The 15,113-nt window shown below is 37.1% G+C and overlaps 1 protein-coding gene across 2 annotated transcripts in view; it reads left to right on the top strand.

The window, feature by feature from the left end:
- The window catches only part of CTNNA2 (catenin alpha 2), a 512,225-nt gene that overhangs the window by 115,611 nt on the left and 381,501 nt on the right, over window positions 1-15,113 (top strand). For both annotated transcript variants that reach the window (XM_049792668.1, XM_049792672.1), the window contains exon 4: window positions 11,953-12,119. In XM_049792668.1, coding sequence (XP_049648625.1) covers window positions 11,953-12,119 — 167 coding nt within the window. The remainder of the gene's footprint in view (window positions 1-11,952; window positions 12,120-15,113) is intronic.

The raw sequence follows: 15,113 nt of genomic DNA, 5'->3' as shown, positions 1-15,113 counted from the left end.
TATTCATAAATTGTTATGCAGAAACCCATTAAATGATTAAATTCAGGACTTTAATTGCTAGGACTCACAGAAAAAGGTTTTCCTTTGTCAGTTACATTCATTGTAATCCTCTTTTACAATAATTATTACAATAAATTTACTGTGCACGGTTCACCAAAACCATGGCAACTTTTCCTAGCAATTGCCAGTCTACTTATTTGAACAATTTTTCCTTCGTTATGTGATGAAATATTCTACTCATTTTGAACGTGCTTCTTGTCTCAGTCCTGCAGCTATCTGGTAAAGAAGGAAACACTTATTTTTAATTAGAAATCTCAAATTTTTAGAATAAACATAGAAGTTGTGGGAAAACTACTAGCTGAAGAAAGAAACAACAGGGTTCCTGCAGTGCTGAATCACGCATCCCAGTATCTTGCTGCAAGGCAGAAATCTGTTCTGCTTTGTACTGATTCTTGGAAGACAGTCCTGCCACTTTCAGTATCTGAACTACCTAAACAAACACACTCAGTTTTTCTTGGAAAGGTTATTATATTATTGGGTTCACTCCCGGCTGGAGTGCGAGAGCAAATTAGCTTGTGTGCAGCCTTGGACAATCAGGTTTATGAGGCCACTGGAACAAAGGAAGGAGAGAGCCAATGTGGCAACACATATGCTGCTTTGAGATGAAAAGAAACACTTTCTTGGTCTTCTGTAGAACATTGAAGTTCAGCTGCATGACTTGTGCCAGGATACAAATAAGGCCACCTTATAATTCAGTTGAGTTTGAATTTTGAAATTTGCTTCTATGTTTATTGAGATCTTAAGAGGTCCAGTGTGTTTTCATGTTCCCTAGTACCAACCACAATGCCGAACATCTAAAATGTTCATGTTGATGTTCGTGAGCTCTCCAGTTCAGTGAAGGCTATTCATTTTTTTCGTTTATCCCTGAAGGATGTTAAACTGCAGGGTAGCTGAGAGCTGCAGACAAAGAGGGATTAGAAATGGTAATGTATTCTCACATCCAAAACAATTTACTTTTGAATTCAAATTTAATTAATGTTTTATTGTACTTAAGTGTACCAGTGAAGTTTCAAATGCACTATTAGTCTGACTATTAATTAGGAAAGTTCTTTCTAAAATGTAGCATTTGTGAAATAATTGCTTTAGATTGTCATAGATATGTGGCTAAATATCTTAAAGTTCTGTATTCTTGGTATTTTACTGTCCCTTAGGAAAGAAGTAGTTGGGTTAATTAAAATTACATATTTCAATGGTCTATGAAGTGAATGAGATGGTGTGCTATTGGATCTAAACGCAAATATTGAATCTAAAATACTTACTAGTTTTGAGGATATCCACTGTGCTTTTGAATACATCGTGATTCATCTTCCATCACTCTATCTGAATGTCAAACGTAAAGTGAGTCAAATTTAAGTGAACTAGATTGTGTAATCAGTTCCAGAAAGATGCAGTTCTAGTTGCTGAAATTTAATGGGAAGAGATCAGGCTAGATCATGTATGTCCTTTTCTGGCTTTGAAATCTATTAATACGATGAGAACAGTGATCATTCTTCCACAGACGGAGAACAAAATCCCAACTGCAAGTGAAAGGGGAAATGAGTTTAGGGGACACAGTAGTAAAGATTTTTTTTTAAAAAAAAGTATTAGGGAAGGGAGATGAAGATTGAACAGCCATTCGTGTGAAACTTTGGGAATTCTGAATAGCATTTTTAATGCATATTAATGTTTAGTAAGTATACAGCATTCTTCAGTATGAAAACACTCTACAAATTCTCAAAATTTAACAAATGATTATACAAGGTTAAACAGAGATTACTACTGAAATGAACGATTTACAGTTATGGAGAGTGGATTTTAAAGTACTGGAAGCAAAATATGATGTTTTAAGGTATGGAGTAAATAATCCATATGATTATTAAGGTAGGAGGAATATAGACAGTGAGAAACTAACCATCAAGGACCAGATTTAGGTCATTATTCCTGAATCAGAAACTTGACTATTGGCAAGTAAACTTGAATGGACAGTAGGTGGTCCTACTCTGTTTGGTGAGTTTCTAGACAAGTCCAAAGGGGATAAAATTGCAGATCTTTGCATCCTGAAGTGTTTGGTTTTGTTCATTTTAATAATGAGAAAGTATCCATGAGGAAAGCATTTAAAACGTTTCTACTTTATTTAAATACACTGTATTAGCAATTTTGGGTTATTCAAATCTATCATATTATCATTTAGTATCATCAACACTGCTCTATAAGGAATCTACAACTCAGTTTGGGTCTATACATTATTATAATTTAGAATAGCTTCATAACAATGCTTTCGCTCCAATTACAAGGAGAGCACTCTAAAATACTTTAATTAGGTCATGGATCAGTTGTCACATCTTTTTAGTCTTGGATATGTAGAACAAAAGACAAAATCTAAAAGAGATGGATTAAGTGGACCATAGCTTTATTAATTATCTTCCATTTGAGAACTGCTCAGGAGTGGTACATACAATCAAGCTGTCATTGTTTCCTTAATTATTTCCAGGTGTTTGGAGTATTGTCAGCATCCCCTACTGATCATAGCTGTTCTCTAGATTGTTGCCTTGTGCCCACCATCTTCTGTCTCTCAATAAACACTTCAAGGCTTTAGAAAAATGTCATTTCTTCAATGTATTAACCATTAAGAGCTTTTGTTCATGCCTTTCTTCATAGGTAGATGCTCACCTTTAAGTCTGCTTATGATTCCAAAAGTTCCAGTAGCCCAACACAGCATTTTTATGCACCCCTACCAAAAAATGTGCCAGTAATCAACATTGATACCTCTCAGCCATCCCTGTACTCTTTTTTTTCTTGTATGCCATACCCAGCAACTTCCACTAGACTAAAATAGGAATTACTTTTTCGAAGACATGGACCAGAAGGTATCTTCTTTACCCGCAACAAGTCCAATCAATGATTTCCATAGCAAATGGTGTATAAAAATTGTTAGCTTTTTATGTGTGCATGTGAAGTGTATCTATCTCTACAGGGCCTTTTTTGTAAACCGCATGAAATCAAATTCATAGTTTGTTATTTAAATGGTATGCATTTTACAATTATTTTTCAAGAAGAAAGAAAGACAGGAAAAAAAGAAAAACAAAGAAAGGAAAAGAATGACACTTGCTTTCTTCCCATTTTCAGGAAGCTACCCCGATCAATCACCCTGATCTTTCAAAGGTAATTGAGAGTGAACAGGGGCAGCTCTTTTGGCATCTGTGGGTGCACTCCATCCAGGCTCATGGGTTCATGTACAGCGTATTGCCGTGGAATACTTTTAGATTCACTTTTGGAGAAGAAGTTTCTTTATTGTGCTGAGGTTGTTAGATTCAAAGTAAGGGTGATTCAGAACAGTTGCTGTAGCTTCCTGGGCTCATTAGAGCTCTTTAGAATGAACATTGCAGAGAAAGCTGTTTTTCCAGTGTTTCTCTATAAATTGTCCCTCTATGCTTTGAGGCACTTTCCTCAATTTTAGAGGTCTGCTTTCCATTTAATATTTTGAACAGGTTAAAACAGTTGTGGCTGCCCAGGGAAGTGGTGGAGTCACCACCCCTGGTCGTATTTAAAAGACACGTAGATGTGGTGATTAGGGACGTGGTTTCGTGATGGACGTGGCAGTGTTAGGTTAATGGTTGGACTTGATGATTTTAATGGTCTTTTCCAACCCAAATGCTTCTATGACTTAGGCATGCCCAGTCTATTTAAATGTTCCCTAAGCAAGGGTGCCTGGGATTCCCAAAGACAAGTCTTATCAGTAAAGGCTGGTTATTTAGCCTGCTTATTATTTTTGTAAATATTAGTAATCTGTTACTCCACTTAATATGGCCACACTGATATTTTTAAATATCAGCTTTTTATCTGAATGTTTGTTTGTAAATGAAATCCTATGAAAGCTCACATTTATGAAAATAACAGGGTTGCTTTTTTGTCAGTTACACTTGCAGGTTGTTTATTTTTTGAAAAAAATCATGTCATCATCCTTTAATTTCTCTTTGATACACATACATACTTAGATAAGTACATATATTTTTGTGTGTGTATCTGTCTAAGAACATTACAGAATACTTACACATTTCTGTTGTTTATTAACACTTTCCCTAGATACTGGTGTAATAAAAATACTTTCTTTTCAGTAAAAAGTAGGAAGCAATCAGCCTACCAGTTTCTGGAAATATGTTCAGAATATATGAAATTTTCTGAATGGATGTGTGTGTATATAAATAGTCTTTGAATATGTGAATATATATATGTACTTGTATATAAAATTGTAGGAAAAAATGTATAGATTTGTTGACTTCATCTGGTTTTCTGCTTTTTCTTCCTTTAGGTTGATTTTCACTTTTGATATGTAGTAATCACTTAACATCTTTCCAGTTGTTTGGGGCCTTAATACGTTTCAAGACTTTAATGATAAGACATAACAATTTGAATAGGATTCAGCATGAGACATGCAATGGATTGTACATTCCTTTTGCCCTTTTGATGTTCATTTTTTGGAGTGTTCAGTTTTTGGCTTATACTGTATCATTTGGCATTTTGGTGACCTTTGCAATCATCTGTTGATAGCTTTTTGCAGAAGTTAAGCTTGTAGTGCTTGAATTACCTTACGCAGATTGCGAGGTGACTTGTATTTGTACACCATCCTGGTTAAATACATGTAAAGACATCTTTAACTGCTCCTATATGAGTGCCTAAATTTAATATCCAAAATGAAACGACATCGTATTTTGAAAGTCTAAGGGAGAAGGGTTTTTTTGAGAATCAGGTCTAACAGACTCCAATCTAGGTGCTGCTACTTTGTTAGGAGAAAGTAACTGAGTATGCAAATCTAGTCTTTCATTACCCCTCAAGGAAGGATAGATAGAATAGGTCCCCCAGTCAAATCCTATCAGAGCAAGCTGAGTGGTCTTGATAGTGATGTTGGGAGACGGTAACTGTAGGTTTGAACCTTCTCAAGCTGATGACATCCCAGAACCTAAATAACAACTTTGGACACATCTTCTAGTCATTACTGAAGTGCAGGAAAGTGGCTTGTTGTGTGGCTGTTGTCAGATTCACAGAATCAGAGAATGGTTGAGGTTGGAAGGCACCTCTGGAGGTCATCTGGTCCAACCCCTCTGCGCCACCTAAAACCAGTTGCCCCGGTCTGTGTCCAGATGGCTTTTGAATATCTCCAAGGATGGAGATTTCACAGCCTCCCTGGGCAACCTGTGCCAGTGCTCGGTCACCCTCACAGTCAAAAAGTGTTTCCTGATGTTCAGAGGGACCCTCCTGCATTTCAGTTTGTGTCTATTTCCCTTTGCCCTGTCGCTGGGCACCCCTGGAAAGAAGCTGGCTCTGTCCTCTTTGCATCCTCCCTTCAGGTACTTACTGGTAGTAGTACTACCAGTAATTATTAGTATTCAGGAGCTGAGCTGAAGTTCACTGTTAGTTTTTTTGGTGGTGGTGGTGGTGGTTTGGGGTGGGGTTTATTTGGTTGGTTTTGGTTTTCATTTGGGTTTTTCATTTTGTGTTTTTTTGTTATTGTTGTTTTGTTGGGGTTTTTTTATGATAAGCATTTCTTATGTGGCTAATAGGGGCTTTCTCCAGTGTAACCAAACTAAGACTCTTAATTTACAAAATATAAATTAAATGCATGCTTTTTTTCTCAAAGCAAAATACCAAGGAATTTAGTGTGGGGTCTTAGTGAGAAAGTGGCTGACACTCTGTGTCTAACAAAAAAGGTATATGAATCCTGCAAGGTATCAGGTGAAGTATTTCTTCTAGCTGCAAATACTATGTCCTAGAAAACTGCAGTTCTTATCACACATATTCTAGAAACATAATTGTTTCATACAGGTGCTGAAATGATTATAGGAATGGATATTCTATGCAATAAGTAGACTAAAGTACTGCCTTTAATCCGTTATGGCTCATGGCAGAAATGCATGAAGAAAAAAAAGGACAATAGGAAACACAGTGGAAGAAGAATACTTACTTAAATTGAAGGACAAATGAGGCATGAGAAGAAATGGATATAAATTATCTACAAATACAGTCAGTATGGAATTAAAGTGTCTCTAATGAAAAAAACCTGTCAGATTCTGGAGTTCATTTTGGAATGAGTTTCCTGCTTCCAGTAGGATTAATTGGGGTTAAATGTCTGAGCTGTTTCTAAGATGGAAGCTTGATAAGTTTATGAGTGTAGTTATTATCATATTAAGATTATTATTAATTATATTACGACATGGCTGTCTGCAGTGGCAAGGAAGCAGACCTGATGACTCAAGACATCTGTGTTTCTTGTGTTGACCTAAATTCAACTGAAAGTAATTTAATATAGAATACAGAATACCTTGAAATGAATTTACAAAGAAATGGATAACTGAAAGTAAAGTTGGCTTTTTCCAGATAAAAAGGTTTCTCTGAAAAATAATTTGTCTAGCTGTAGCTCCAACATTACCTTTGGCCGAAGAGTGGTTTGCTACTGTTGCTATACAAGGATAAAAATATGTTAACTGGCAATGAGATAGACAGTCCTTCTTCCCCCATAACAGCTGGTTTTCTAGGTTATTAGATTTTAACTTGTGAACTACTAATTCTTTATAAGTTTTAAACAACCTGCTATGAACTTTTATATTAACACTTTTTTGATTTGCTTATTTGTTGATGGCTATTTAATACTTTCTACTAAATTATTTTGGAGAAGATTTATTTCACCTAACTCTAGCTTTCTAAGGTTAAATAACTAATCCAAACTTTTTAAACTGTGTTTTTGACCCTCCGTGTCTTTTCCCTCTTTCCACCAGTGTTGATTTTCAAATGTATTTGCTAGTTGTATCTCCTTGGATAGTCAAGCCTAAGAAGATAATTTTCTTGCTTGCTTTCCTGGTGCCACTGGCTGATTATCAAATATTATTTCCTTCTTTCATAGTTCAGTATTAGTTTTTATCTGAAGCAACAGACTGGTAATTTGGCAGAAAAGAGTAGAGTCTTCAGTACCAAAATGGAAGTTAAAGAATTTGCAGGCATCTCATTCCAAAATCCAAAGCTTGCTTTGGCTGCCGTTTCATCTTGGATATACCTAAAGTTCATGTACTTTCACATACAAAAGTTTTGTTGCTGGATGCTCAGAATCACTCCATCTCGTCTGAATCATTAGAGCTTAAATAAGGGAAAGCCTTGCTGGGCTTTTCATATACTTGTGTGTATCCCCTTGGATTCAATCGGCTAGATATGCTCTAAGAGGGCTTATTGGATCAAACTTTCTACAAAAGGCTGTGACAGTTGGTTTCCTTTAATAAATAACCGAAGGGAAGATGATGCCTTCCCAGTTGCTATACTGATTAGATGAATGCAGTCATCCACATTTTGGATCAAATACCCAGCTTAGGAAATTCAAATCTAACCCTTGCCCACGTGCTAGACTCTAAACTATTCTGTGGTCGCTCTCAGCCTCTCCTTCTACATGGAATATTTTGAGTCACTGACTCAAAAATAATAACAATAATAAAAAAAAGATTTGTGGGAATTTCATTCCCAATTTTTAGCACACTCTTAGGCAAGAGTTGTTGACATTTTTTTCCAAAGCCTGTTTGATATAAAGTATGTGTCAGAAAAATCTTTGTGGCCTCAGAGTTCCCTCTTCCTTGTTTCAGTGATTTTTTGGCACGTAGGTAAAATGCATGGGAACGTAGGTACACCAAACTGTGGTCCTCCTCGGCAGAAACCTTGTTGTTTCTCTGCAGAGACCAGGTACCTAGAACTTTGACTCTGCAATGCTGAGCAATATAACATTTAAGCATCTTTAGGAATTTGTTTTATTTTCTCTTTATCTGTCAATGATTGTTTGTTCATTGTCTCTTAAGAAATCTTTTGAGTTTTTTGGCAACCTTATGGAAATTTAAGAAAAGTATGCAGCCTTAGAAATGAGCCATTTGAATATTTCTACTGAAATTGTATATTATCAGCTTATCATCCAAGATACACTGGCACACAAATTATAATAAGAACACACAGTCCTAATGGTAATATAATAAGAAAAGAGTTCTGACTGGAATTATTCATTGTGGCTGTCTTAAGTCTCTCCCTCACTATTTGCATTGTCTTATGGGAGGTTATGCTACCTGGGATTTTTTTTTTTAATGTTGTTATAATGGTCTTAAAAGCAATGTAAATAAGCTTTGATTTCATATTAGAAGTACTTCCCTTTTGAGTTTCTACACTGGAAACAAAGCAGGATTTTTTTATTTATTTATTTTTTAATAATAGCAAACCTTGGGTTAATAGAAAATCGCATTTGAAATGGTGTTTGTTCCTCTTTCAGCCTGATTTCCTAGGCAAATGACACTTGCATAATTATTGATCTGTTGGTAACCCCTAATATATTTAAATTATTGTCCAGTTTCAACCTATGCAAAAAAAGGTAAATATAATTTAAAAAGTTAAAAAAAAAAATAATCAGCAACTGGAGAGAGAAGAAAGCAAAATAAAAACTCAGATTTGTGTTCATACCAAGAGCAAGGCAGGGACAATTCAACATTCTCTTTGCCACTGGCTGGCTGTTGGGCAACACATGTTTCTCTCTGAAAGTGTCAAAATACGATGGAGTGGGTTTTCAGGCAGTATAGTAGCAAGATAGGTGAAAATTAACGCAACCCTATTATTTCAGCTGTGCAGGCATAAACTGTTATTATATGCATTAATAAAATTGTGGTTTGAAAAGAAGGTCATAACAACCAAACTTAAATATAGAAACTGCTAAAAGTTTTTGATGCATTTAGAGAATGCTGAATTTTTAAAAAAAATCAACTTGCTTAGAGAGCTTTCTTTCAGCAAAGGCTAAAAATTTAAAGCAAGCTAAGTCAGTAGATTGCCTTAAAAATCAGTTTTTGCTTGGCATAGCCACAACATAATTCTACGTAATGTATCGATGGGATTGTATTCCATAGCTAGGCTGGCTTGTTTGAAATACTTTTAACAAGTCTGCACAGCAAAACACAATGCATTTTGGCTGGTCCGAAAAAACCCCTGCGTAACAGCAGGGCAGCCCTATGGAGCTACGCTAGCTTGGGTCTGGAGTTGTCAGCGTGGCACAGTCGAACCTAATTCAAGCTGGCTCTGAGCAAGACTCATCAGCTGGTACATGACAGTGTGCAGGTCCAGCGAAGTTGCTTCTGACCACGGAGACAGCGAGCGCCTGGGATCTGGGGTTAGAGGTTTCTGTACTGGGTTGTTTTCCGTGGCCCTTTGAAGTCCTTTAAAATACGCAAGTGTTTTTTCTCATAGATTGGATTATATAGTAACATCTCTGAATTTCTAGATTTTAATGCACATTTTTTCTCCCATTTCTTGAATTATGAAGAAATACGATGTATTTTCACTTCATTATTTTTCAGCTGACACTGTTAAGAAGTAAGGAGGTGTAATCACCCATTTCCTACAAGGGTGAAGGTAGATAGCAAGTGATGCATGTTTTCCCTGTTGCCTGGAATAACGTTCTTTTAGTTCATAACAATTTTTTAAGATTGCGGCTTACCCAAAACCATTCTAATAACCTTTCTGAATCATTCTGTTTTCTGGATGATTAGTGAAAAACTTATTTTTAAGTGTCTAGAATTGTTTTGGAAAATTATGGGCTGATATATGTTCTACATTTCTGTAGTCTATGCGCTACATTGTTGCTTTTCTGCTAGTTAAAAAAAAAGGAACATCCTATGGCAGTAGTCCCTTCACTGTCTTCTGTGAGTCATATATGAAAGTAAATGATAATGTGCCACTCCTTTTCACTTACCACTGCATTAAACTGTTAGTTTATTTGACTTCCAGTGGTGTGCTGTTTGGTTTTCGTTCACTAAGTCTTTCTCACATAACAGATTTTACCTGATCTCCTTGTGACGTTAACCACATTTCTGCGTAATTTAATGTAACATTTACCTTTTGGTTGAGCTTCATGTTCTGTGTTGGCTTAAATTAGATTATCAAATCTTTGAAAGGTGATTATGATTTTAAAACATCTTTTATGCCCAGTTATGCAACTTATTCCTTGCTGTAAATACGGTGGGGGAAAGTTCCCACTTTCTCATTTCAAGGTCTTTGCCACTGGTATCTTGCCAACTTCTCCAAATGCTTTGCACTGTCCTTGGCTCACCTTTCTTTCTGATCTGATATTTCCTTCATCTTCACCCTGTCCTGATTTTGCTACTGTATTCCAACTTAGTCCTAGTCTTACTCCTTTAAAAGCAGTATTTCCTTAAGTAGCTGAAAATTATTAGATCTCAGCTTTACAGAAAGAACTCAAGCTCTTTCAGTGCTGGTAGCATTAAGTAATGTTTATTCTTTTTTTAATACTTCTGTCTGCTAAAAAGAAGTAAAGCTGGTCCATAAAATCTTGATTTAGTTACCAAGTACCAGGTTGAATAAGATCCTTCGGGCTGGAATTAAACAGGAATAATGTGTCCAGGCACCCGCATGTTCCATTTGTTATGCGAGAGAGTGTTTTGCTTTGTCTGCAGAGAGGCAGCTGTAGGGATGTCCTGGCAGTTGGGGATGGTGAATAACTAGAGTGAGTAGAGGAGACTGGGCAGTGAAATCATAGCAGCGATGGCCACAAAGGGAACCGTGAGGTTCAACAAGGCCGAGTGCCGGGTCCTGCGCTTGGGTCACAGCAACTCCATGCAGCGCTACGGGCTGGGGAAGGGTGGCTGGAAAACTGCCCGGTGGAAAAGGACCTGAGGGTGCTGGTCGACAGCCGGCTCAATATGAGCCAGCAGTGTGGCCAGGTGGCCCAGAAGGCCAACGGCATCCTGGCCTGTATCAGAACTTGTGTGGCCAGCAGGAGCAGGGAGGTGGTCGTCCCCCTGTACTGGGCACTGGTGAGGCCGCGCCTCGAGTCCTGTGTTCAGTTTTGGGCCCCTCACGACAAGAAAGACACGGAGGGGCTGGAGCGTGTCCAGAGAAGGGCAACCGAGCTGGTGAGGGGCCTGGAGCGCAGGTCTGATGAGGAGCGGCTGAGGGAACTGGGGTTGTTTAGTCTGGAGAAAAGGAGGCTGAGGGGAGACCTGGTGGCTCCCTACAACTACCTGAAAGGAGGGTGTAGTGAGGTGGGTGCTGGTCTCTTCTCCCAAGTAACAAGCAATAGGACAAGAGGAAAAGGCCTCAAGTTGCACCAGGGAAGGTTTAGATTGGATATTAGGAAAAAAATTCTTCACCGAAAGGGTTGTCAAGCATTGGCACAGGCTGCCCAGGGAAGTGGTGGAGTCACCATCCCTGGAGGTATTTAAAAGACGTGTAGATGTGGTGCTTAGGGACAAGGTTTAGTGGTGGGCTTGGCAGTGTTGTGTTAATGGTTGGACTCGATGATCTTAAAGGTCTTTTCCAGCCTAAATGGTTCAATGAGTCTATGATTGGGAAAAAAAATAAAATGCTTTTATTAGGAGTGATAGCTGTTCCAAGTGGAGGAGATCAGAGTAAGTACCTGAGCAAGAAGGCAAGGGCTGGGGAGCAGGGGTGAAGGAGAAGGATGTAGTTTCAAGGCAGAACTGTAAAAAGTGCAATTGGGTTGATGCTGTTGGGGTGCTCTGTCCTGTCCTCCCTACCAGTGCAGCTGAGTTCTGTATTTCGATTACACACACTGCTGTTTTTTCTTACGTTGTGCTGGTTGCGCTCAGCAGTCTGTCTTGGTGTTTAGATTTCCTTTTTAGTTGATGCAGGTGACTACTCTAGAAGAAGAACAGTTTGGTAGTAAAGAAAAAAAGGCAGAGAGTATTGAGGCAATTGCCGCACGTGTTTTTTTAAAAAATATTTCTTCTGAGCAATTCAATATTCAGTAACTGAGCCATTAATTTTTTCCTAACAGTAGTTAATTTAGTGAGTTGTTTATACTTTCTGGAAAAAAAAACCACAAGTATAAAACTTATCTTTAATTACCTTTTATTGTTTTTTCATTTCTAGGAGAAACAATGAGAATTGCCTCTTCGGAGTTTGCTGACGACCCGTGCTCCTCAGTGAAACGGGGCACCATGGTCCGGGCTGCTCGCGCCTTGCTTTCGGCTGTCACTCGCTTACTCATCCTGGCTGATATGGCTGACGTCATGAGGCTTCTGTCACATCTGAAAATTGTATGCATTTTTAACGTTCTGTATTGGCTTTGCATGTTTTGTGTGTAGAAAAATAAGGAACAAATCAGTAATGGATGTCACTGTTCACATTTCTTACTCTATTTCACTGTTTTTTTTCTTAAAGTGCTGATGAAGAGGTAGGAGATAACATTTCTACATTAGTTTCATTCATTTTCTGATTTTGCAGAAATTAAATTTTGGAGACTTAAAGTAGAAGTTGTCAGATACCTTCAGTGACTGGACTAATACTTCTCTTAAGCAGCTCTCTGAACCGAACTGATGCAGTTACTTACCTGGGTTCTCATCCTACCCCGATGGTTTACTATCTCACTACTTGTAGAGTACTGCTATCTTGTGGCAGAGTTTAGGTACTGCAGTTATTCCACTTTTTTTAATTTTTTTTTTTCCCCCCTTCTGCACGGCTTCTGGCTGTATCAAAAGATTGAATTTTTAATTTGGAGTGAAACAATAGTACAAGTGTCTAATCAGACATAAAAGAGGAAAAATAGAATAAAGAGGAATTGGAGAATGCCAGATAGTTTGGTATGGATTTGTATTCACTTTTGGCTACCACCATTCACATTTTTGTATAGGAGTATTAAAAGACTTTGCAGTTGAAACTGGGAAATTATAGGAGTATTAAAAGACTTTGCAGTTGAAACTGGGATTTTTTTTTTTTTTTTTTTTTTGTGTGTGTGTGTGTGCTGGTTATAGGACTATTTCAATTTTATTGCATAAAAAACCAAACAAAAACTCTGAAACAAAATAAAATTCTGCAGAAAATCATATACAGAATATTTGAAGCCTGCAGAGTGCCTGTCTGAATTTATCAGAGGAGACGGAGAGTTACTTCTTTTTAATAACTGTCCAAAAAGTGTTTTGTCCTTTTTTTTTAATTTGTTTTGTCTTTTTACCAGTGTAACTGTACAACAATATTATGTTCTGGAAAAACAATGAGTACCCTTTAACTTGCAAACTGTGCAGATAACCTAGATAGTTTGAAAACAGTTTTCATAATGAAAAAGGCAGATTTTTCTGCACAGATTCTAGTGAGCTCTGCTCTAATGAACAGAATGCCACTGTCGTAATTGTCAGCACATGGCTCGGATCATGTGCAGTGTAAGCATTGTCTCTCTCGAATATGCTTTTAATTTTTCCCCACTATAATACTCCATGCAACTGTAATTCAAATAGTCTTTTGCTAGTGAGGCTAACACTTCAACATTACAAATAATTATTTTTTTTCCTAAACATTATTATTAAAATTTGGATTCTAGCCCTTTCATAGGCAATGAGAACTACTGTTCTCACATCTGAGATTTCTTCCTTCTATTACAGCTCTGTACTATGTTATGTAAAACACAAAAGTCCAATCCTGTTTTGTAAGTGGGTGTATTTACTTACACAGTTTGCACCCTAGATTTGCAAGGGCAGTGTATGGCAATGTTGTTTGTAATCTCTGCATTTATCAGATGTTACTGTGAATCCCGTTTCCAAGAAGCCAGACATCTCTGATTGTTTTTAGGAATATTCAACTTACAAACCTTAAATGTCGGGGGGGGGGGGGGGGCGGGGGCTGTCAGGTTAAAAAGGGTAATTTGCTTCTGAGGATTGACAGTATAAACATTTTTATTTTAACATTTTATAATGCAAACTAATTTTAGATGAATAAAAATTAAATTACTAAGATAAAAAAGTGTTTATATTTTTAAAAAAATTATGAAGGGACAGCTCTTGTATTGACTCAAAGGTAACATTCAAAGACTGGTGTAAGTTAACCATAAAATTAATAAACGGAAATCATTCTGCATGTCAGAATTACGAAGCCTGATTTATACTGAAACATACTGTAGTTTTCACTGAAGGTATGTCAAAGGAGTGAGTTACACTTCAGACTTCATGGGAAATAGTTCATTTTAATTAAAGTTTTAGAATGAATATATGCAGATGCTTTCGGGAAGGACACTTGGTCATTTCTTCCAGATTATCTTTTGCATTACTAAAATTAGCAATAGTGCTTATTGCAGTGAAACTTGTGTAACGCTCATAAAATGGCATACATTAATATAGTATGTGATCATGCACATACAGAATTATGAGTCTATTGTAATTAATTACATGGTAGTTAGTCAGAGGAACTGTACAGTTGAGTGAAGTCTTTTTTTTTTTTTTTGAGGATAGAGAACTTGCTCCAACATGAATTCGTAAAAGAAATTATTATAAAAATGGGGTTTGTGCTCATGTCCTTTCTAATACTTCTCATAACCAGTTTCTTCATTTTGGAATTTCATGGGCTTCAGCCCAGACTGAAATGATAAGAGTATGATCAGCATCTTCTGCAATCTGATTATCAGAGTGGAATCTGTAACAAATTCTCTAGCATTCTTATTTAATAGGGAGCTGGCAGGACTTACAAAAATGTGTATCAGTTTGTCACGCCTGTGCTCAGCATTACAAACGTTAAAGTTGAAAGTTTCAGGTAGTTTAATATAAATGCTTCTTGATATGAAAGGAAGATGTTCATATCTTGCAAGGAATCCTGCAAGAACATATTGGGTAATACAATGATGCTTTTGTAATTTGTGTTAATGGCTAAGGCGGTCAGATAGTTCAGCTTTAAAAACTGCTGTTGTTTTTAAGAGGAAAAGAAGAGGGAACTACATTCTGAATAAGGTGTAGCTTGCAACTCTCAGACTCAGTATAAAATTTCCAACATAACAGCTATGGATTTATGTGCCTGAATTATACATTTTCCAGTAGAAATGTATGGGTTTGCTACTCTGCTGCCTTGTCTTTTGTAAATCTGCAGTAAGTAGGTAAAAGCTCAAAATAAAAATATTCTCTCTTGCTGGTAACAAAACACAGTTAGAGCAACACAAATGATAAAAAGGCAGGCCCTGCACATAATTGTGCCTTTCTAAATTCATTAGATGCCAGCTACTGCTAAATTTATAGATTCCCAGCAGCGTTTGGAGAGTAAGCTGCAAACCTCTG

The sequence above is a fragment of the Accipiter gentilis genome, chromosome 3 (assembly GCF_929443795.1).
Source record: "Accipiter gentilis chromosome 3, bAccGen1.1, whole genome shotgun sequence".
Taxonomy (NCBI): Eukaryota; Metazoa; Chordata; class Aves; order Accipitriformes; family Accipitridae; genus Astur; species Astur gentilis.
This window is presented reverse-complemented; position numbering and strand designations above follow the sequence as displayed.